This window comes from Chelmon rostratus, chromosome 20 (genome assembly GCF_017976325.1).
Source record: "Chelmon rostratus isolate fCheRos1 chromosome 20, fCheRos1.pri, whole genome shotgun sequence".
Lineage (NCBI taxonomy): Eukaryota > Metazoa > Chordata > Actinopteri > Chaetodontiformes > Chaetodontidae > Chelmon > Chelmon rostratus.
In genome coordinates this window covers 2,294,386-2,318,522 of record NC_055677.1, presented here as the reverse complement: position 1 = coordinate 2,318,522, position 24,137 = coordinate 2,294,386, and the positions used below count along the sequence as shown (strand labels likewise).

General features: G+C 44.7%; 4 protein-coding genes across 5 annotated transcripts; 3 read left to right on the top strand and 1 right to left on the bottom strand.

The window, feature by feature from the left end:
- Positions 1-332: 332 nt before the first annotated feature.
- On the top strand, positions 333-5,024 carry eif5a (eukaryotic translation initiation factor 5A). Of its 2 annotated transcripts, none has more exons than XM_041961238.1 (5): positions 333-474; positions 2,563-2,750; positions 3,375-3,479; positions 4,126-4,257; positions 4,678-5,024. In XM_041961238.1, exons 1-5 carry the CDS (start codon positions 333-335, stop codon positions 4,741-4,743), a joined length of 633 nt encoding a protein of 210 aa, XP_041817172.1. In that variant the 3' UTR covers positions 4,744-5,024. The 2 variants fall into 2 exon arrangements, with proteins under 2 accessions (XP_041817172.1, XP_041817173.1); XM_041961239.1 differs by lacking the exon at positions 333-474 and adding an exon at positions 493-563.
- A 2,414-nt stretch (positions 5,025-7,438) lies between these two features.
- rpl22l1 (ribosomal protein L22-like 1) lies at positions 7,439-9,501 on the top strand. The gene is made up of 4 exons (XM_041961614.1): positions 7,439-7,479; positions 8,610-8,723; positions 9,023-9,144; positions 9,305-9,501. The coding sequence occupies exons 1-4, from the start codon at positions 7,471-7,473 to the stop codon at positions 9,447-9,449; spliced, it is 390 nt and encodes a 129-aa protein (XP_041817548.1). The 5' UTR covers positions 7,439-7,470; the 3' UTR covers positions 9,450-9,501.
- A 5,421-nt stretch (positions 9,502-14,922) lies between these two features.
- slc7a14b (solute carrier family 7 member 14b) lies at positions 14,923-20,484 on the top strand. The gene is made up of 7 exons (XM_041961570.1): positions 14,923-15,223; positions 15,346-15,582; positions 16,515-16,732; positions 16,823-16,969; positions 17,063-17,271; positions 17,353-18,137; positions 20,096-20,484. The coding sequence occupies exons 1-7, from the start codon at positions 14,923-14,925 to the stop codon at positions 20,482-20,484; spliced, it is 2,286 nt and encodes a 761-aa protein (XP_041817504.1).
- A 1,749-nt stretch (positions 20,485-22,233) lies between these two features.
- Positions 22,234-23,764, bottom strand: cldn11b (claudin 11b). Its single transcript, XM_041961826.1, has 3 exons — positions 23,539-23,764; positions 23,064-23,228; positions 22,234-22,493 (listed from the first exon to the last, which is right to left on the bottom strand). The coding sequence occupies exons 1-3, from the start codon at positions 23,762-23,764 to the stop codon at positions 22,234-22,236; spliced, it is 651 nt and encodes a 216-aa protein (XP_041817760.1).
- Positions 23,765-24,137: the final 373 nt, after the last annotated feature.

The window sequence follows — 24,137 nt, the reverse complement described above, 5'->3', positions numbered from 1 at the left end:
TACATTGATTTGACAAATATTATTTCTAATCACTGAATTTCGACTTTACACAAAACATATAATGAGCACTGAATGTGCACTCAAAAGCTTGCATGTTAATGCATCGACAATATCAATCATTAGTTTTAATGTTATTCATTAGGATGGTGACAGAGATACTTTTACTTAGAAGAAGAATGTGAATACTTCCTTCAGAGTATCGCTTGTATGACTTCATTAATAACACGTTGGGATGGTGGTGATGGTGGGGTGGTGGCCCAACTCTTCTTGGGACCCCAAAGACGCGTCCTGCCTCCCTCCGTGCCTGAGAACGACTGACCTGACGGGTTGCCATGTTGGACTGCGTCAGACCTGGCATCCCTTTCTGCCAGGCTCCAACCGGAACACATAAACGCCCCCCTCCCGTCTTCCTCTACGGATGCTGCAGTAAAGTTGGCCGCGCGTGCGCACTTTCGGTCCTCTTTTTCTTGGAAGGTAAGTGTGGCATGGCGCGTGTTTCTGCCTTGGGGGGGATAAACGGAGAAGTTAACGGATTTTTAAGTGAACTGATAACCGATTCGGAGGTACGAAAGTAGTTGTGTGTTGTTTTGAGAAGCTGTGGAAGTAGTTATTTAATTTCTCGGTGGATGTAGAGCGTCGCAGGGCAGGGTGTGGGTGTCCATGTTATAGCTAACATTACCAGGTTTAATCAAAGGGACATGCGGCCTTCGGCGGCGCGGTCGGAGGAAGTCGCTTGTCATTCTCTACGCTAATATCAGATTTTCTGGTACGCGCTGAGAATCCGCGGTATATTCATCAAACGTTTAAATATTGATCATAAAAACATAAGGGCCCACACGCCAGCCGCTGTCGACCGACCATCAATCGCTTTTATTTGGACGGAGCTGAATGGATGGCTAGCGTGACTAGCCGCGGTTAGCATCGCATTAGCTAACAGAGCCGGATAACTGTCCGCTATTTGTGAAGCAGCAGCGCATGTTGCCTCATTAATAACCCTCTCGGCACCTAAAGCGTATCCCAATATTACAAACGTTAGTGAATTTGATGCAGGCTGTTAAAACTTACAGTCTAAGATCATCTCAGCTAACGTTGGCGTATGTAGCGTTATTGTTAGTTCGGTTTGTACCGTTATCTGGCGCTGTTGCACTTGTCAACTCCAGGCCAGCTAGCGTTAACGCTAACTTGTTACAGCTTGCGCTAGCTGCTGTATCAATGGCAGATCACTAAAATTACCCCTTTTGGTCCCCGGAAGAGTTTATGTTTATATCTTAAAAACACTGACTATTGTTAGCTACTAGCCAATGTTAGTTTTAATGCGTAACGAAGTTCAATTGAAGTTGCTGTTGGCTAACATGACAAACTAGTGGTAGATTTGAAAGTGGCGTAGCCGGCCACCCTCGTGTTGAGCCGAGCTAGTCGTCCGTGCTTCCACTTTTCGTTACGCTATGTTAATAATCCGACTTTATTGTTTAAAGCGAACTGAATTTATTCTGCGGATCAGATCATCAGAATGCTGCGTTTTTCGAAATCACGTTAAATCGATTAGCAGGTTAGCGCTCGAACCGCACAGTCGGGCCCTGAAAAGGCTGCAGTGGCCCCGAGCAAAAGCAGGGACAGGGCCGTTAAACTGGTATTTAACCCGCTGGAAACCAGGAACCGTTTTCTTGCCAAGTAAATTTTCACATACACGGAATTGCCATCGCGGTCAAAATTAAAGCAGAGAAAAAACGACTGCTGTAAAAGTCAAGAGTCCTATTTATATAATTCTTATTTAGCCACGTTGCAACAGTAGAAAAATATTCATTTGGTCGCAAATGGAAACCTTTGTATGAATTAAACCTAAAGCTAAATTCCTCCTATTGGGGTTTGTTGGACAGATCTTAGTGTTTTTTGATGCATCTTCCTCAAGGTTTTAATTACAGAATATGAACATTTTTATTTTGTGTTTGAAGTGGCAGTAGTTGATTGTGTTGCATCATTCACAGTCTACCACTTTAAGTAGAAATATATATTAAGCAGCCTTTTCATTATGGCAGCTGTCATGTCAGATTTAAGGTTAAGCATGCTGCTGTTCTAAACGTTTTATTGTCAACGACTCCCATTAAAACAAAAGTAATTCAGGACTTTCTCGCCCTGTCAATGGACAAACCAAGTCCATTGATTTCTAATGTAGATGTAAATCATAAAACAGCTCAAATACAGTTGAATTTTTAAAAAGTTCTGTTCGCTACTTCAATCAGTTGTGAATTTAGCTTTGTTTAAAAAAAAAAAAAAAAAAAAACCTACCCCACAACAGCTAAGCATGCATAATGTCAGTAAATTGGTTACTGCCAGACCAGCCACGTTTTTACCTCAAAGCATCAATAAAGTTTTGTGTATAAATCATGGCTGTCAAAATCAAGATGAAGTTTAAGCGTTGGGGCTGGTGTGCAGCTCCAGAATAAATCGTGTCATGGCTACATTTGGAAGCATTAGTTATCAAGTATTTACCCTTTAATCAGGGAGCATCTGAATAGTTTGTTTTTGACAGTAAGGTGAATGATGTGTGAATGTCTTTCACAGCGCCCCTGACCCATCGCACCATGGCAGATCCCGATCTTGACTTCCAGACTGGCGAGTCTGGTGCCTCCGCCACTTACCCCATGCAGTGCTCCGCTCTGCGTAAGAACGGGTATGTGGTGCTGAAGGGACGTCCCTGCAAAATTGTGGAGATGTCCACTTCCAAGACCGGCAAGCACGGACATGCCAAGGTAAAATTATCTTTAAACTCATGTAGCCTCTTGAAACTCAGCTGTTAGAGGGCATTGCAGTGTTTTAATGAAGTCTGGAAAGAAACAAACTTGACCAGTGTCGGAGATGTGCTTGGCAGAGGCCAGAGGCTCAGCTTGGGTTTGAGGATCTCAGGTTTCAGTCTGATCCAAGCGGCCTGAAGTGCTGCTTTAGTAATGCAGTCTCCTTATCTTTTTCTTCAAACACCAGTGTGCTCCCACATGTACTTTGCCCCCCTGTGGGACTTGATTATGAGTGGAAAAATTAAGATATTTTAAAAGTTGTCACGGCTATTTTATTAATTGGAAAAAAAAGGAGGCTTGGCATTTTGTATTGGTTACGTCAGGGTGCATGACTATCCTGTGACTACAGATGAAAAATAGCCTTATGGCTGACTCTGGCACTTTGACAGCAGTGTGTATTAATGTGCACTTTTCCTGGTAAATAAAGCAATAAACAATTTTTAAAACGCTTTAAATTTAAAGGTGGGTGGGTTTACTGTTTTGAATGTCATTTTGTTTGATTTGTGTGCTGCTTTCATAAACCTTGTGCTTGACAGGTGTTTTAAACACAGAACAGTCGTTAAATAAAATCTTCCTCTGTAGGTTAACCTGGTTGGTATCGACATCTTCACCAACAAGAAGCATGAAGATATGTGCCCCTCCACCCACAACATGGATGTTCCCTCCATCAAGAGGATAGACTACCAGGTATGCAGGTCCAAACATCTCTGGAACTCTCACACAGGTGTCACAGCAGTTAACCAAAGAATGTGTTGCTCAATTAGAAAGGACGTGTGGCCGCTGTCTTCTGTGCCGGCTTCAACATGAACTTCAACTCTTAATGGTCAGGCTGGATGTCAGTAGCTGCGGGCTACTTGAATAATTTATATCATGCAGAAATGGGCCACTTAGTTCGGTCATGGGTGCAATTTCTAGTCAACATTTAAGAAATCAAGTGCAACAGAAGCCAGATATTTCCAATGCATGTAATAATGGCTTAGAGAATACAGTTAAGCATCATGTCAATATGAACAAGATATAAGAAATATAAACAGCACTTCTGACTAATCAATGTCAGAATAATCAAATTGAGACATGCAGAATCTGCTGTTAGTCATTTTATTGGAATTACCAGTCATGCTCTGTCATGAGTTTTGCGGACAGAACTGGTTTGAGGTCGAATGCAGAGAACTGATGCTAAAATCATGAAGCCTGGATGTGCTCCATAGCAAATAAACAAATGGAATAGCTGTCTTTTTAATTTGACCCTTTTAAACTGTCAACAGAGGTTTTGTGTTGCCGTTCATGTAAAGGTCATCACCGACTGTTTTCTCATGTGTCCTCACCTTCCCAGTTGGTTAACATCAATGAAAACTACATGTCCTTGATGAGTGACAACGGTGACATCAGGGAGGACCTGCGTGTCCCCGACAGCGAAGTCGGCAAGGAAATCGAGACAAAGTTTGAAGCGGGTGATGAATTCATGGTAAGTGTAGAAGCTCAGGGGGCTTGTTAGATGCAGATCTTTTCTGTTACTTACTGAACCACTGCGCGAATATGTTAAATGAATGCTTAATGGAACTGTGTAATCACTGGACCGTGAGCGTTTTGAATCATGTTTTATAGACATGAGGACGCCTGACACCAGAAACTGAGAGATGTAAATGATGACAAGGCAAATTTTTTGGCAATGTTGGCAGCAGTGCGAACAGGATACCGTCTTGAGACGCGGCACACATGCGTCTGCCATGTGTTTATAATTCTGACAATTTTAATTTTCGCTCCACTGAAAGCAGACGGGATTCGGTCCTGAATTAGAGCAGAAAGTTGTCGCGCAGGGAAAATGTGAGGAGCTGCATGTGTAAAGTTTCACATGATTGACTTGAACATGTTGCGCTCTCCGCAGGTCACCGTGATTTCTGCCATGGGGGAGGAATGTGCTGTCGCTACCAAGGTCTTGGCCAACAAATAGGGAGATGGACTTTGCTGCCCAGGCAACAAGCACCACCCACAACCAGTCTCTTGCATTCTCATTGGTTCTGTCACCAAAGCGTCGGCCTTCACAGACAACCTCAATCATTCTGTTGTGATTTCTCTCATCATTGATCTTTTTTTTTCCCCCTCCCCTTTTCGTTTCTCTTTTCCATTGCTGTTGGGAAAGTTCCACCGCAGCTCGCTGCGTGGTCCTCTGCCTGATCGCTGAGGTTTTGTTTGGCAACAAATCTACTTTATATAAAACAACTTCAAAACTAATGATCGGTTGCTCATTCCTGCTTATTTTTGCCTTCAACGTGTTGGTTTTGCCACTCACATTCCTGAATGTTTAAATAACAACGGGATTCAGCTTTTGTATGATTATTTTTTTTATATTCTTGAATATAGCAGGTCTAAAGCCTTTTAGAGGGAAGGGAAGGGGGGCAGTTTTTGAGTTGTTAAAGCAGTGGGAGGGAGGGTTGCCCCTGTAGATACTAAATTCTGGTTTAGGTCGTCCCTCTAGCAGCCATACCGCTTTCCAGCATGGCCTTTGCTCTGGTTCCTGAGTGGATTGGGCACGACAAGGTCCGTTTTTCTCCTAATCGCTGGGAATGATGGTGGCTAGCACTTCAGAGCACTTGAGGTCCACCCCAGCATGTCAAAGCTCTAAAACCAAGAAAAGAGATTTTTTTTTTAAATTTCTCCCCCCAAGAAGTACAGAAACAAACTTCAGTGATTTTACCCTCATGATGCCAGTCTCTTGTCTGTGTAAAGTTTGAGGGGCGTGAGGGTCCTGTGCACTCACACCTCTGGTCCACCGGGGCAGTCCAGGGCTCACCCGGCTGCCTCGGTCATCCCCAAATACAAAAGGAGTGTTCTATCTTGTTTTGAGAGGCGTGAGTGTGTAGCGGTGTGGGCCTCCGAAATGTGGGAGGCGGTTTGCAGTGAGGCGTGTGTTTCTTTGGAGGGACTCGATCGGGTTGGGGAGGGTGGTAGAGTTGCAAACTTTTTGTTCACTCGAGGCCTTTGTCACCTGACTGGAGATGGCAAAAATAAAACGATGTAACAAATGGACAAAAACTGCAAACTATGTCTGGTTTTCTGTCTCTTAACTGGTCCAGTAATTAAGTCAGGGTATCAAAGTGGTAAATGCAGTGATCACTGAAGCACAGTGGTGGACATGAAAGTGCTCAAATCCTAACAAAACTGTGAATTCCCAAAAAATGGTGCATTTTGTAGCTTACACACGATTGTTGGAGCAGGTGTATTCTGCGGATGTCTTGATATAACAAGTGTAACTTGCACAAAAACAGCAGCTCTGATGATGAAATGAGTACACTGCCTGCTAACATTTACAAATACTTTTCTCAATACTGAAATATTCAAAGTAAGCATGCTGCTTTTAGTTTTTTTTTTATACTTGAGGTGTCAGTGATATTTTAATTATCGAAAGCTCAAAGTACATGATCTAAGGTGTTGGTGATTGAACTGTTGACATATCAGAGCTCAGCAGTGTGCGAAGCAAGTCATTCTGTGCAAATGGCACCTGAACTTCATTATGCACTGCTGATGGGGAAAAACATCTGTCTTTACTGTTCAAAGCCTCTTGCGACAGCAGAGCCACACTGACTCGTCTCCGCAGACACTAAACCTAACAGCACACTAAACGAAGTGTAGAAAACTGTTCAAGTAGAGCTGCTCTGCTGCCGCACATTTAATTTGCTTAAAGCAAGCAATGCGATTTATAGCCACGGAGTATGTGAAATGACTATTTTGAGAAACATCTGATAATGTATAATTGTGTTTAGAAGACTAACTAAAATTAGATTCCAAATGGGTCTAATTGAGAGTAACTAGGGTTAACAAGAAGCTCAAGGCAAACACTAGTTTTTGACACTCAAAGAGACAGAAGTGCAAATTTGACTGATACTTCTGAAAATAACTTGCGCACATGAACAGTTTTGGGGTTTGTGCAGCGTGTTGTGTGTGTGATCACTTGGAAACTTCTATTGTGTATCTGCACTTGGAGCCATGGCAGCAGACACACCCTGCCTGAATGTCCCCAACCGTGATGTGGCGTTCACCATCACTTGTTCCTGTCTGCACACTGAGTCACGAGTGGCACCACAATGGAAAGAAGGATGCAGGGTTTTTTTTTTTTCTTTTCAGTCTACCCAGCTGAAGAATCATGGTTTCTCTGACTCATCAGGTTGGATTTTATTTTCTCTCTTGAAGTTCATGTGAATGCAGCTGAATGCACTGGGCAGGGCTCAGGCCTGCGGCAGAGCGGGCACGATAGAGGTATGTGTGAGGAGGCTGTCAATGATCGACCTGGCTCAGCAGGTTTAGAATCAGGGCGTGTTTCAGATCTAGTTGACCTTTGGACTTGAATCATCTGACACAAACATCTGCCGAAACAACAGGCAAAACTTGAACTGTAAAGTTATTTCTGTTTAGACAAAATGTAGCCAAATCTACACGTAACTGTCGGTGCTGCAGGTTAAGCACGTAAAATAAAACTGACACGTTTCAGTTAGAAGTTCTGCCAGAGCTAATGACCTCCACGCTGGGCGTTAATCGAGCCATTTCCCAGGTTCGTGTGTGGAAATGTTTATTTCTGCTGCGATACTGGCTTCACCATATTTGGTAAGGGCGTTCCACGCGGCACGATCTACGTCACTGCTCCGTCAGATCCGGTTCTTTCTTTCCTGTCCGATCCTTAAACATGGCGCCGGTAAGTTCAGCCAGCACCTCCGCGGTTTACGCGATGTGTCGTTAAATCCTTTACTGTTTTTACTTATAGTAGTCGGTATGAAGTAAAATAAAGTACAGCTTTGATATTACAACGTTGTGTCAAACCATGAGCGGTTTTAGAGGGCAGGAAACTAGTAAGATAGCAGAGTTAGCATTAGCTCCAACTATTGCTTACGTTAGCTTACACGTTCCTCTCATCAGTCCATAATAGGAGGCCTGTCGCCGGAGAATGACTCAAGCTTTTTTTTTCCCATACCGGTGATTTTAACGCCTACTAGTCAGTAGCGTAGCATAATTCATATATTAGCTATCCGTATAGATTATAATATATTAGAAATCAAACCATCGGCTCTACAACTGTATGACTAGCTAGCTGTCACCATGTGCGCTATAGCTTGGCTGTGCATGCTAACTGAGGACTTTCAGTCTGTTTCCATTCATACTGCATATGACATGGTAAATATAGGATGAGCAAATGACCCTTATATATGAATTTTAATCCCGTTATTTCCCATACATTCCAGTCTATTCCCATAGAAAGATTACACCTTTAATATTCCAGGAATTTTCCAACCCTAACAGCCACCTCTGACTATTAGAACTGACAAAGCACTCCTGCCTGTTTCAATGGCACTAGTCAGTTTTTACATCTTGAACTGAGAACAGAGCCAGAATCTTTTTATGTCTCAGTAACTTTTATATTAGGTGCTATTATCTAATTCACTAGTGACTGTGTTAAAATCTCTTAAATGTTAAAATCTGTGTTAAAATCTTTTAAGGACACTATTTTCTGAAAGATTAACTTTCTCGTGAAGAATTTGGTGCATTAACATGCAAAGTGTTAGTGGAGATAAGGTACCTAATACTGTCTTTATATAAAATTGTAGTTTAAGTTATATATATAAAACGCTGTTTAAATATAATAAAACACCAAAATTAAACTAGTGTCTGGCAATACTAAATTATGTACTCATATTAGAATTGGATAACAGTAAAGAAAATAAAAAAGGAAAGCTGACCAGTAAAAGTTGGCATAATCAGTTCAAAAGAACAGTAACAGAAGCAGATCTGTGCTGCTGCTAATTTGAAGTTGTGCTTTTCATCTCACAGATCAAACAAAGGAGGCCAGCTGTTGGCAAGAAGGCCAAAAAGGGAACTGCCTGGAAGTTCACCTTGGACCTGACCCACCCTGTGGAGGATGGGATCCTGGACTCCGCAAACTTTGTAAGTCTTGTTGCACTATGTCACATATTACTGTAGTTGGTATGCCCTTTAACGGTTAGAGACTTCGGTGAGGAAATTTGAATGGAGACAAATTTGGTAAAAACTGAGTACATTTCTTGTGCAGCTATAATCCTAATTATTATTTAACACCGTGATCTATACCAAAGTCAGATCATCAAAGGGTTTATTTAGTGATGTTTGCAAACAGCTAACCTGGTGTCTGGACTAGGGCTCCCTTCCCTAGCTCCTGATTGGCTAGGGTTCCCTTCCCTAGTGCATCACTGTGCTCTGTCCAACAGGAAGCCTTCCTCAAAGAGAGGATAAAGGTCAACGGAAAGACGGGGAATCTGGGTAACATCGTCCAGGTTGGCCGTATGAAGAACAAGATCAACGTCACATCCGAGAAACAGTTCTCCAAAAGGTGAGATGAGATGTGCTGCAGCTCCTGAAACAACATTACTGGAAATCAAAAGACTGCTGTTGCCTACATCAAGGGTGGAAACTAGATATTACCTAGAATAATACATTTTATTGCACTTTGACATTTCTGGGACTTAACGACCTCCAACTCTCCCCTCTAGGTACCTGAAGTACCTAACAAAGAAGTACCTGAAGAAGAACAACCTCCGTGACTGGCTGAGAGTGGTGGCGTCCGACAAGGAGACATACGAGCTGCGTTACTTCCAGATCAGTCAGGACGATGAGGAGTCGGAGGCAGACGAGTGAACAGCTGCCTGTGAATCAGCAGCTGGAGCACAACAGGAGAATAAATGTGGAAAAAGAACATTTCTGTCTTGTGTTTTTTTATTGTGGTGTTCTCACAGTCTTCAAAAGTCTGCACACCTAACTGCGTGACAGGAGAGTGGACTCCCACATGGTGCTGCTGGTATTTTGGTTTACACGCCCATTAACTGACACAAATACATCAATTAGTGAATGAAACATTACCTTCCAGTTGATTAGGTAACAAAGGTGCTTGTCTCGTAAGTCTCTGGAACACGCTATCAAAAAGTTTTAAACTTGCAGGGCAACTTGCAAGCCTTTAAAAATATCTTACCCAATGACGTTGATTGCCAATTTGCATGCCAATCAAGCTTTAATTGGGTCAGTGACTATTGCACAATACTAACAGGACTTATTTGTATATTGTATCGTATTTTGGGCAGGCTGTTTACATCAATGAGGGTAGGCTTGATAAACACCTAGGTTTAACAGTACAATTGAACAGTACCACAGTTGAATGTCCAGTTTTCTAAAGCAGTTTCAACATAAACTGAATATTAACATGTTCATGAAGACACATTTATTGCCACTCAGTTAGACTCTTTAGTTCCAGCTCAGTGTACCTTTAAAGTGGCACCTGAAGCTGCTGCTGATGTTTGTCCATGCACCTGAAGATGGATGTGAAGCAGTACGCTAAAGGCCCACTAGGTGGTGCTACAGGTGGTGACGGTTCATAAACGCATCAATCAGACCAAACTGATGCAGCTGAATATTACAGCTGTGAGTAAGTAAGTAGAATAGAACAAAGTAAGTAAAATTAGCACTAAAGGAAGAAATGAAAACTAAACTATATTTACAATGAAGATACAGTTAAGTGTATATTTTGCATACATATACCGGTATATGTGTATAATATCAGTGTAATATGCAGGTTATGATGCAAAAAAGGCTTTGTAGTGCAAAGGTAATGCTAACCCTGGCAGCTTTTGTTGAGGATTTGAGAAGTCTTCAGAATGGCTTTGCTCACATCCCAAAAGTCTTAGCTGTCAGTGCATCATGGGAGCTGTAGTTGTTTAATACTAACAAGTAAATACATGTTTACATTAGCAAAAATATTTACCTGTGAATCTATGGACAGAAGCATGTGCTTCAGCTTTACAGAGATGGAAGAAAGAAACACTAAACAACAACAACAACAACTGAAGAATCATTTTCTCCTTCATGGAGTCTTCCACAGGTCAGACCGGCATGATGAGACAGTTTTCTCTGCTCCTGTGCTGCAGGAATCCCTTCAAGCTGCAGACGAAAACCTTTATTCCTTTAAACAGAAAAGGATGTTTGCTCTCTCTCCCTCTCTCTCTCTGTGTCTCTCTCTCTCTCTCTGTCTCTCTCTATCTGTGTGTGTGTGTGTGTGTCTGGATTCACTCCCATTTGCTCATCTGTTGTGTATAAAGCACATAGCCTGAGGAATGCATCCACCTTCAGCTGTCTGCAGTCAGCAGCGGCTCGTGGCGTCTCAGATCTTCACATAAAGAGACAGTTTTCTGACATACAGACACTCTGACTGTGAGCTGCTGAGCGTCTGTTACAGTCAGAGTCCTAATTTAAAAAGCACACAGACCAAATAACTCAATGAGAGAACAGATGAAGACAAACAATAAAAATGGAAGTACAGTGTGTGGATGTGATGTTTTTTTAGCTCTGTACTGTCCACAAATGAACACCACAGTCTTTAGATTGAGTTTCCATAACACACACTGTTTTGACTCTTTTAACTTAAAGGATTATTGCTCCTTTGGATTTGTCTTGTGCTGATCAATCCCTTCAAAACCCCATAAAATAAATGATTAAAAAATTTGTCATATGTTACATTAGCTTTTTTTATATGAAGCACATGTTTCGTTCAATTTATTTGTTTTAAAGCACTTTAAGCTGCATTTCCTGCATGAAAGGTGCTGTGCAAATAGTTTATTATTAAAGAAAATTACAAGCTCATGCACAAAACATTCGGAGTACAAGATGAGACTTGGGTTTGAATATCAGTTGAAGAAATACAATTTATACTGTACGCGCTGTTGACAAGCACTTTGTTAAAGCCATTTAAACTGTGAAAATTAGAGTTGAGGAGGTTAAAGAGGCCAACAGAGAGAGAAGGATACGATTGAATCTAAATCTGGGAGGATATGGTTAAATTACGTTCTCCAGTCCCGCAGAGCAGCTCACCAACAAGTTGAGGCCTGGATTCAGGATTCAGAACCAGCCCACAGAATGAACTCATCATGTCTGGGGCGATGTTACTGGTTGCATTCGCAAGAAACTCTGATTCACTCTGATCAGAAAATCTGATCAAAGACTGTTCCCAGCAGCCCAAATACATCACATGACTGCTTCCCAGACTAGTGATAAATAATGTGTCAGAATACACATTGTCAACTCAGAGAGATTGACCCTGATGATGTCATAGTGATGTCATCTGGGTTATCTCAGTTTAGGATGGGGCCCTCAAATTTATAACAGAAGCTCTGCGTTACAAACTGGAGGTGTGAAGCTTGAAAGACGCCGCTGTTACTTAGGTAGGAAGCATCTAATGAAAGGAGCTTGAATTGCATTATGGGAAATGTAGGATTTTAAAAGAACCTAAAAGACCTAAAACAACAGGTGCTGGTAGGAAAGCAAACACTGGTCCAGGTGCTGCAAACTGGATCTGATTATTAGACCGAAACAGCTCAAGCAGACAGGATCAAAGCATCAGCAGTCAGACAGCACGAACCAGCTGACACTTGCTGCTGGAGGTCTCTGGTGCTGGAGGTCTCTGGTGCTGGAGGTCTCTGCTGCTGGAGGTCTCTGCAGCTGGAGGTCTCGCTGCTGGAGGTCTCTGCTGCTGGAGGTCTCTGCTGGTGAGGTCTCTGCTGCTGGAGGTCTCTGGTGCTGGAGGTCTCTGCTCCTGGAGGTCTCTGCTGCTGGATACCTCTGGTGCTGGAGGAATCTGCTGGTGAGGTCTCTGCAGCTGGAGGTCTCTGCTGCTGGAGGTCTCTTCAGTTGGAGGTCTCTGCTGGTGAGGTCTCTGCTGCTGGAGGTCTCTGGTGCTGGAGGTCTCTGCTCCTGGAGGTCTCTGGTCCTGAAGGTTTCTGCAGAAACCGTTTTTCCCCAAACTGTCCTTTAAAGCAACCACCAGCTCATGTAGACAGCGTTAGCGTGTCTAGTTTCTCCTGTTTTAGAGCATCATGTTACCATGTCTGCAGGTAACGCTGTGATCGGACTCTGCGTATCAGATTACCAGCAGATAACAGCACAACACATACTGTACGTGCACCCATACACTGTGGACACTTTGGGCAGGTTTAACCTGAAGTTTCAGCGTATAGAAGATTCACACTTTAATGTGTTTGATTGGCAGGAGGACGCCTGCAGCAGCAGTGTTGAAATGTATGAGTGGTTTGATTTGTGTTGGACAAGCAAAACGACCTCAGAAGACTGATAAACACACAGAGTCAAGCACCAAAGCGGTGTGGACATGCTGTCATTCACGAGCTCATCATGGCGCTGAGCCTTTAGTCAAGTCTTTGATAAAAAATAATGAACTTTCCCTTTGACAAGAGATGCAAAGAGACGCTCGTAGCCAGTGAAAAGAGAGACAAGCTATCCTGTCCTCACGGCTCTGGACGACCTTTGTCAACTCAGAGAGATTGACCCTGATGATGTCATAGTGATGTCATCTGGGTTATCTCAGCTTAGGATGGGGCCCTCAAATTTATAACAGAAGCTCTGCGTTACAAACTGGAGGTGTGAAGCTTGAAAGACGCCGCTGTTACTTAGGTAGGAAGCATCTAATGAAAGGAGCTTGAATTGCATTATGGGAAATGTAGGATTCTAAAAGAACCTAAAAGACCTAAAACTACAGCTGCTGGTAGGAAACTGAACAAACTTTCCATGACACACCTGGTCCATAAACACACGCACACACACACACACACACACACACACACACACACACACACACACCTGGTCAGTTCCCAGCTCTGCATTCAAAGCATAAAGAAACGTCACCATTGGCAGCCAGCACACAAACCTTTGCAGTAGCTCTTCTACCCGCCCCCCCAGCTCAGTCTCAGGGAATCAATAATGCATCAGCCTGATCACGTGGTGTCAGGTCTGAATGATTAACACTGCCGTCTCCTCTTGTCACTATTTCCTGCAGCTCTGCAGAAGACGTGGACTCCAACCAAAAGCCTCCTGCACTTCCTCAGGAAAACACACAACAAGTGAGTGTATTACCTGTCTGCTCAGGTGTGCCTCTTTAAACTGCATGTCAGGTGCTTTCATCAGTGTGTTGTATTGGAAACTGCCTGTGCTCGTCACTCTGTTAAATCCAACCTGTTGATGCTGACCAGGGCTTGGTTTCAGCTCAGGACTTGATTAAAGGGTGAAGCAGGTATTTCAGATGTGTGGAGAAGATGATTCAGGTGTGTATGTGGTTCAGTTATAGCTTCCACAGTCGTACCTTTCCGTTGTGAAAGTAGATCCTTGGTCCTCATCAATGTTTCAGAGAGGGAGTCTCGCTCTAGTGAGTGAGGAGAACAGCTGATGGTATCCCATCATCACCTGCAGGCTCACATCATCAGCACTGGACAGGTACACCTGCCTGATATTCAGCTTTTATTCAGAAATCAGGTATATCAGGTAAATCAGTCAGTGTTGATGGAGTTTGAATGATTGTGCTGATTATTTGTTGAAGAAGTGATCAATAGCGGGGTCACAGTGAGGGAGTTTGGATTCTTGACCTAAAATAACGACCATAGACCTGTTTCTGAAAACTAACAAGTATTTAGCCTTAAACTTGACTTTCTTCTAGTACTACAACAACAATGTCGTTATTCCACAAAGTTATAATCAATTATTCTGTAACTGTTCCCAATTCTATACATTTCTGCTCAGCTCAGTGCTGATAGTTGACTGTGATCTATGCTGAGTTCTAACAGGAAGCTACTGGACACAGTAGATAGTTGTAATTTGGTTAATTATAAGGGATATTTGTGGGATTTAGAGGCATTAAAACTGATCAATCACGTTATCAATTTCAATTCCTATCCTGTATATCAGGCTTCAGTCCTTTTCCCAAACACTGTTTATAGACTCTGGACAAACATGGTATATTTTATTGTTTATTTCAGCATTTCATGAACCATAAGGGCCACTTCTGACAGGTATCTTCATTTGAGTTTCTCTTATTGTTAGTGTACTTTTGTTGTTGTTCTGTGAATAATTGTATTAACCCGTGATGGATAAATGTTGTAATGTAATAATATTTCCTGCTCTGCTTTCCACAGTCGGTGCGGTCCATTTGGATCTGTCGCTCTTAAAGAACAAACCTATCAAAGAGGAAAGAGGATGATGAGAGGATGATAGAGGGAGTGACAGAGAAAAGGTAGAAGGAGTCTCAATCACAGACTTAAACAGGTAATAACCAGGTGTGGTGATGGCGGCGTGGCTGGGCCGGATGTCTCTGGGCGACGCCTGGTTCAACATGTATTCTCGCCTCCTGCGAACCAAACCCGTGGGCTCCATGGCTCACAGCTCCGACGACCTCACCGAGCTTGCGGAGGGGTCGCCGGTTGGGCTCGCCAAGGTCCTAACCACCGTGGACCTGGTGTCGCTCGGAGTGGGCAGCTGCGTCGGCACGGGGATGTACGTGGTCGCTGGACTGGTTGCCAAGGCGATGGCTGGGCCTGGGGTCATCCTGTCATTCGTTATTGCAGCGGTGGCGTCCATACTGTCAGGTGAGATGACATGAGGTGACACAACGGAACATTTTTCAACCAGAGGCAAAGAGTAACTGTTACAAACCCAACACTGTGTTCACGCCTGTGTCATTGAACTGTGTATGTGTTTTCTTCTTGAGGCGTGTGCTACGCAGAGTTTGGTGTCCGGGTCCCCAAGACGACCGGCTCGGCCTACACCTACAGCTACGTGACAGTGGGGGAGTTTGTGGCATTCTTCATTGGCTGGAACCTGATCCTGGAGTATCTGATTGGCACAGCGGCAGGGGCGTCAGCTCTCAGCAGCATGTTCGACTCACTGGCCAATCACAGCATCAGTAACTACATGATAACACACCTGGGCACACTCAGAGGACTCGGTATGTACGATCAGTCCGCACGTCGTTCCTCAGCACGTTAAAGAGCAAATGAACACTTTTAGCTTCAACTTGCACATTTAGAAAAACCAGAATACTGTTGTTGTCCCTCACTCCCAGACAGACTGCTGTATTTGAAGAATATCAATATGCTCACATGTCAGAATGACAATGCTAACATGATCTTTAGCATGTAGTATGTTCACCATGTTTACCATATTAATTTAGTGTGTTAGCATACTAATATTTGCTATTTAGCACTGATCTGATGTCACTAGTTTTGCAGGTTTTTGTTCGTAAAGTTTTGGACAAATTCAAGCGTTGACCTGATGCTGGAAGGAAAGTTAAAGAAACACTGAGCACCAGGCTGAACAGCAATGTTTTCTCTCTGGTTGAAGGTTAAAAGACTGTCTCACTTCTGTCCACACCCAGCATCCCTGATAGGTGTGGACAGAACCTGTAATCACACCCACCAGTGATGTCACGGTGTCCTGGAGTACACCTGTGCATCACTGCTGTGAGGTGAGAAGTTGAACCACTAGAGGTCAGCGGAGACAGGTTGTCCCAGAGGTGTTAAATCACTCTTTACTGGATCACCAAAGTTATGGCAGCTCATCCTGACGAAATTATCAATGTCTGAACCAAATTTCATGGCGATCAGTTGTTGCAACATTTCACTCAAAACCACAAATGTGACCGTCATGGTGGCGCTGGAGGAAACTTCAGGGTCCTCTGGGGGATATGAACATCTGTACAGCATGACATGTGTCATGTCGCCAGCATGGCTAAAGAGAAAAAGCATAAATGCTCTTTAGCTCTTAGCTCTTTAGCTCTGATGGGAAGCCCTTTATGTCTGACAGATCGTACATGTGCTCTCTCTTCCTCATGTTGATGGAATATCTTTATTTAAATGCTGCTGTGTCTGTGGGTTTCAGGTAAGGGTGAGGACACCTACCCGGACCTGCTGGCCCTGTTTATCGCCCTGCTGGTCACCGTCATCATCGCTCTCGGTGTGCGTAACTCAGTGGGCTTCAACAACGTCCTCAACGTGGTCAACCTGGTGGTCTGGGTCTTCATGATCATCGCCGGACTCTTCTTCCTCTCCGCCAGCAACTGGGAGAGCGGCAACTTCCTGCCCTACGGCTGGTCCGGGGTGAGATACTGAACCACACGTGTTGCACTCACATCTTCAAATCCCCAAACTGACCGGAAATTAAATGAATGATCTCTCTTCGCTCATCAGGTGATGCAAGGTGCAGCGACTTGCTTCTACGCCTTCATCGGCTTCGATATCATCGCAACGACGGGAGAAGAGGCGAAAAACCCAAACACCTCCATCCCGTACGCCATCACTGCCTCGCTGGTCACCTGCCTCACTGCCTACGTGTCGGTCAGTACAATGTTGCTCATGCCCCCCCCCACAGTCTCAGGTGATCATTAACAGTAATACTCTCCACCTATTCGCATCCTTTCCTCTCTACAGGTGAGCGTGATCCTGACTCTTATGGTTCCCTACAACCTGATCGACGGCTCGGCTCCTCTCATGGAGATGTTCGCAGTGCACGGCTTCCTGTGGGGGAAATACACCGTGGCTGTGGGCTCCATAGCCGGACTCACGGTGTCTCTGCTTGGCTCTTTGTTCCCCATGCCCAGAGTCATCTACGCCATGTCCCGGGACGGACTGCTGTTCAGGTGACGGTGCAGGAGACTCACGCACACTCACAGAGTTTGGACGAGCACTTCTGCCTGACTCTCTGATTCATGTGTCTGCAGGTTCTTGTCACATGTTTCTGCGCTCACGCACACTCCCGCGGCGGCGTGTGTGGTGTCGGGGAGCTTCGCAGCCGTCCTTGCCCTGCTGGTGAGCCTCAGAGACCTGATCGAGATGATGTCCATCGGCACCCTGCTGGCCTACACTCTGGTCAGCGTGTGCGTGCTCTTACTGCGCTACCAGCCCGACGAACAGACCGACACGCACCAGTTTAACGCCGGGGAGGACGTGGACGGGTTGAAGCACCAGGACGACAGGGCTGTCCACACCAAAGACGACCAGATGCTGATTGAAGGCTCAGACGGCGATGGCTCGTCGTCCTACCACGCCGGTGGGGCTGAAGGAGAGGGCGATGACTCTGATTTCCACACAGGCCATGCCTCGCTGCTGAAAAGGCTTCTGGGAGGTCATTACTACACCCTGCGGCTGAGGCTGGGAATGCCAGACGCGTCGGCCCGGCCCACCCCGGCCACTGGACGCATTGTGACCCGATGCACCCTCCTCCTCTTCCTCATGTCCTTCCTCCTCTGGTCCACTGTCATATTTGGCGTTGAGCAGGGAACAGGTGCCGGGGCCGTGTTTTCAGGCCTCATGGCCACACTGATGGCGGGGTCCATGGCGAAGCTTTTAATTCTGATTATCCAGCAGCCAGAGAGTGGGCGGAGACTGCCCTACATGGCGCCCTGTGTGCCCTTTGTCCCTGCGGCGGCCATATTGGTCAACAGCTACCTCATGCTTAAACTGTCTCCTCTCACCTGGGCCAGGTTCACTGTCTGGTGCTTCATAGGTGAGATGAAACCTTCTTTAACATAATAATGTTCTTTTATATAATGATCCAGCTGTAATGTGCTGACTATAAAGGTTGTGAGCTGAATACAGTGTGACATTACGTCTCTCGTCACCAGCAGAACATGAGGCGTTCAAGATAAGATAAGATAAGATAATGCTTTATTAATCCCACAGTGGGGAAGTTGACAGTGTTAGAGCTCAGTGGCGAGCGAGAGCTGCTGTAACAGGCTGCCACTCGTGTGCCACCATCTTGAAGATAATATCTTAAATCCTATTAAATAATTAGGCTTAAATTCAAGCTGTCTGCGATGATTCTGTGTAATTTACAATAACTGCTTCTCCCGTATGAGTGGACCTAAAAGATGAGAAATAACTTTACAATACAACCCTCAAAAGGCAAGGCCACTTGAAGAGGATTTGAGGATTTAGGGTCCATACATCTGTTCTGGCATGTGGTTTGAGTTGCTCCGAGAGCTGCACGGTGCCTATTTTTAGTTGTGTCCATCATATACGTAGGCTCCTCTGCTCTTTTAGTTCTTGTTGTTTTTTGCACAGTCAGGACAGGTTTAGACTCCAGGACTAATTTTCCTGCCATTTGTTCTAAATGCTGTGATGGATCAACCAACCGCACATCTCTCACAGTCATGTAGCCCGACAGCGAGTGTCAGCTGTGTTCAACTAATGCTGTGAGCTCACATAACATTCACTTGTTCACAAACTTCACATCTAAATCTTTTCATCCGTCATATCTTTGGTAGCTGGAACAGCTGTAAAAGGTTTATCACGGTTTGATTTTAGCAGTTTTAAAAGTCTTCAGTGAGGCTGTGCTGAAGGCACAGTGGTGCTTTGAGTTAAATGCTAACATCAGCATGCTCACAATGACAATGCTAACTTGCTAATAATGTTTACCATGTTCAACGTATTCCTTCAGTGTATTATCATGCTAGCATTTTTAAATCAACACCTGACAGAAAGTATAGCTGAGGATGATGGGAAGGCAATTCAAATTCTGACCTGATGATGGCGCTGGATGAAAAATGAAGGGATCAACACTGTTTGTACGGTTCATCCTGAGGGGGGCATGAATCCGTGTAGCAAAGTTTGTGACAATCCATCCAACAGTTGTGGAGACATTTCACTAAAAATCACAAATGTCACTCAGCTGGTGGTGTAAGACAGAAAGTCAAGGGACCAAAGTCAGTAAGATTCATCTTCTGGGCACCATGAACATTTGTACAACCCCGATTCCAAAACACAAACCACACAATATGATCACCTGCTGATCCCTTTTAACATAAACTCAACTGAGAACAGTCTAAAGTCAATATATTTAATTGAGCTCATCAGCTTCATTGATTTTTGTAAATATCTGCTGATTCTGAATCTGATGCAGCAACACGTTTCAAACACGTTGAGACAGGAGCAACTAAAGACTGGGAAAGATGTGGAACACTCCAAAAACACCTGTTTGGAACATTCCACAGGTAAACAGGCTGATTGGTAACAGGTGAGAGTATCATGATTGAAAGGCTCAGTGGTTCACAGAGAGGATGGAGCGAGGGTCAACACTTTGTCAACACGTGATTGGATAAAGAGATTAATACCTGGACTCAGGAACACTTCAGGAAATGTCTGTCAGTGAACACAGTTTGTTTGATTGATTCTGGTTTTATTTACTTGTCACACAGAGTTCAGACTGTTTTAGAATCAGGTTTGTACAAATTAGGCATAGAAAGAAGAAAACTGGATGTAGCTCCGGATGATGGATCTTCTTCGTTCATTTTGTTGAGGTGCAGCAGAGAGAAGAATATACTGTACACCTTGTGCTCTGTTAGATCTGCAGTTGGTTGACAGATGACCAAGTGAGAGAAGACCTTCTGGACTTCCTGCAGGTTGATAACACTCTGCAGCTGGACAGTTTCTCAGCCTGACGTCTCTACCTGCTGTTCCCCTCAGGTTTGTTGATCTACGGTTGTTACGGAGTGTGGCACAGCACGCTGGAGCTGAACGCCCGGGAGCAGCAGGCACACGCCAGCTCCTACCAGAGCTACTACGACCACCTCGATGACACCTTCGCCCCCGATGACAACCTTTACCCCCAGGAGCAGGACGAGAGACCCTACCAGGGCTGGTCTGCCCTGGAGGAGAGGGGATATCACTCCCAGCAGCACAGCGAGTACCAACAGGAGAACCAGAATGACGACCAGCAGCATCACAGGCAGTATGAGGATGATGGTGACCAGCATGGATACCAGTCCGGGCCAGGAGGCCAGTATAGTAGGAGAGGCAGCAGGTCCAGGGGACAGACCAATCATGGCTTTGATGCGGGCGAAGGGGAGGACTGACTGCAGGACATTTCCTGCTCCTCCAAACTGAAATTACTTTGAAAGTGCCTTCTACACGAGACACTGAATCTAATAACCTCCAAGACAAACAGAGTCGCACCACAGCTTTTTATTGCAATATTTACCAGTGAGCCCGTGTCTTTGTCTGCTCAGTGTGCAACCAGGTGTGGGGGGTGCATACCGGGGGCCGCAGCAGCTGCACCAGCACCTGTCCTGCATCCAGCCTCAGTTTGTATGTTTGTGTGAGACACCAGGTTGTTTCAATACAAAACTTCCCTCTGGAAAATGGATAATTTAGTGTTTCTCCTCTAATTTTTTTAATGGCACTGAATCAATGGCTGCCTATAAAGGGATGGGACAGTTAGACTGTGTTCAGACTGACTGTTCACCTCACAATACTTATAAAAAAGGTAAAACATTTTTTTACTGGACTTCCTGGATCTTGTTTCTTTGTCTCACTGGCACCTGTAATAACCCCCCTCCTCCACTGCAGCCCCCACATACTGTTTTAATGCTGTTAATTTGAATGTGTGCTTGTGGACAAATGACAAGACTTTGTACGAGCCTGACTAACAAGCTTCTGTGTTGAACTCAGTGTCATTGCTCACCACAGATACTCAGATTGCAGGACGCCTGTGGACCTCGACATTCTTCTCAGTCTGTATGTGGTTTCTGTTTTGCTGCTGGCGTCTAATGAAAGTCCTTTTCTTTGTCTTAACCAATGAGACGACGGCTGTCGTCAGAATAAAAATTTGTTAAAACTCAGATTTCTCCATTGACCATCAGTCTCATGACCCAGCTCATGTTTTATTTTGAAAAAAAAAAAGATTTTAGGATCTTTCTACTTCCTGTGGCTGTTAAAGGTATTTCTGAAGCCCTGAAAGTAACTCTATAGCGTTTGTTTTTCTTGTTTGAGTGAATGTTGCTTACAGTGTTTGCTCTGTTTGCTGTCTGCAGCGACAAACTGTGTTAATGTGTGTCAATGAGAATGGCCGCCATGTTTTTTGTGCCGCAGGAATAAATGTCTCACATTGAGTGAAGTTATTTACACTGAGACTTTTTGTTATTTAGAAACTTTATTATTTGTAGCACCAGCCAAAAATTGTACAATACAGATACACAGTTGATACATGTTGGATATACTGTGAATATGAAGTCTAAAATCACAAAAAGTTAGCTATTAGTACATAAAACAACCTATTCGTATCATCTAACCTCAGTCTTTGTTCAACAAAACTGAATTCTCTGTTCTTCAGGTAATATTTTGGAAAAGCGTCCATGCTATTTAAAGTGTAATAATCATTAAAAAACATTAAAGCTATAAAACGACAGGAGCTTATCAATACACACAAGCAGCTGGCGATGATGAGCTAGTTCACCAGCGAAGAAAAGCACATTTATGATCAGACATACATCATTTATTCTGTATCATGACTGACTGTAAGACCTACAGGACATAATCAATGCATGTCAATGGAACAGCACTCATTCCCACATTACTGGAGTCTATCTAAAGCTGTAGTTGTCGGCCTACGTGGATGATTGACGGATGATTTATGTGGGAGCATTACAGTATAAAAGATTATAAGACCAGTTTTGAAGAACTGCTTCTTCGGCTCTGTGGCCCCCAGCTTCCCTTTGCAGGCACTGAACTCCACACGCTCACGTTATGAATCATTCTCGAAGTCGTATCAGCTAGAAGTGAATCATTATGATAACCTGCAGTCTATGAGATGAGGGACCACGTCCTCACACTCGTGCACTCTTGGCGTGGTTGGCGGGGGGGTCCAGCGGCATGGCGGTGCCGCCCTGTCTGGAGTAGTAGAAGCTGTTCTCCCTGCGCGGGGTCCCGGGGTCGACGCCATGGCAACACAAGATCACAGAGCCGCCCAGGAGACAGAGAGCGGAGCCGACCCAGCCGGCGTACAGGGAGAAACCAAACGACATCAGACCCTCCTCCCGGTGGGCACCGATGGGGAACCAGACGGTCGATATGATGCCACACACGGCTGGAAAAGACATGAAGACCGAGGAGTTACCGAGGAGACAGACATTTTTAAAGACAACAGTGAAGACAGAGGAGAAAAATAAACATGAGGTAACATCTGGACATGGATTCACTTTGTACAGCACTGTTTTCATGACTATGAGTTTCTGTACGGTCTCCGTCTGGCTGTCTGTCCCTCGGGCTGTCGACAGGAACTACCTGTCTCTTCCCACAGGAAGCAAGCCAGTCTGACAGATGAACCCGGTCAGGATGAGACCTGGTCTGACAGACCCTGACCCTCCTTCCACACCTCCTCCCTCCTGCAACAGCTGGGAAAGACCCCAGTACTGTACATCCTAAAACCACTGTCCTCTAAAACCAAAACTAGTGTCCCACCAGACCAAAACCACTGTCCTCTAAAACCAAAACTAGTGTCCCACCAGACCAAAACTTGCAAATAGTTTGTTTTGTTTCAGCAATTCAATTTGTGTGTGTGTGTGTGTGTGTATGTGTGTGTGTGTGTGTGTGTGTGTGTGTGTGTGTGTGTGTGTGTGTGTGTGTGTGTGTGGAGGTCTTTGGGAGGTCTCCTCACCCATGAGGATGAAGAGGACGCCTCCCACCCGGGCGCGGCGCTGCTTGACGGTGGAGGTGTCGTTCTGCAGCCTGACGCAGGGCATCGACATGAGCACCAGCAGCATCCCAGGGAGACCGAGCAGACATGCGCAGATCATCAGAGCACGAGACGTCTGGACGTAGGCTGAGAGAGCGAGAGACAGAGAGAGAGATGCAGAGACAGACAGACAGAGAGAGAGAGAGACAGCGGTTTTATAACCGAAGCGTTCTTGCTCACCTCTGGTACATAGAGGAATGCACACACACACACACACACACACACACACACACACACACACACACACACACTTATAATAGAGAGACTCGTTTTTTGGTACAAAATAGGCCATTTAAGGTCAGAGGTGTGAACAAATTCTGCATTTTAAACAGTTTTAAACTTCAGTTGTGTGTGTAATATAATAATTACTATCTGTCCCCCTGTCTCCCCCTCTCACCGGGCAGGGTGAGGATCTGGTTCAGGGCCACGCAGTGATAAAGCGCCGGGGAGATGACGCACTCTGCCCATAGGCCCCGGGAGCCCAGCTCCTCCATGCGGACGCAGGTGGCCACCGTGTAGTCGCAGGTCCGGACCCAGTCGTTGGTGGCCGTGGCGACGATGATCCCGACCCAGCCCGCACAGCTCGCCGCGCTGCCGGTGACCTGCCTGCACATGTGCGCCATGGAGCCGCCGTGCGTTTTTACGCGCTCTCCTCTGACGAAAAAATCTGTCTTAAAAATGCGGGATTTTTTTTTTTTAAAGACTTTTTCTCTTTGCAGCTGTACGAAATAAAAAGTCTTGTTTACTGTTCCAGAGATAAAGCGAATATTATTTTAGTCTGGAAAACGATGCAAAGCGCAGAGGTTAACAGTTATATTGGTATCCTTCTCTGCTCAGTTCATGAAGGATGAAAAGTTGAACTGTTGTCCTCAGACAGATCTCTGCAGTCCCCACTTACAACAGTAAAGTTATTTTCCCAATTTGTGATTTAAACAAGTATTTTACATCCGAATCCTTGAAAAATTGCAGAAATTAAAAAGCAATCCTGCTGAGTCC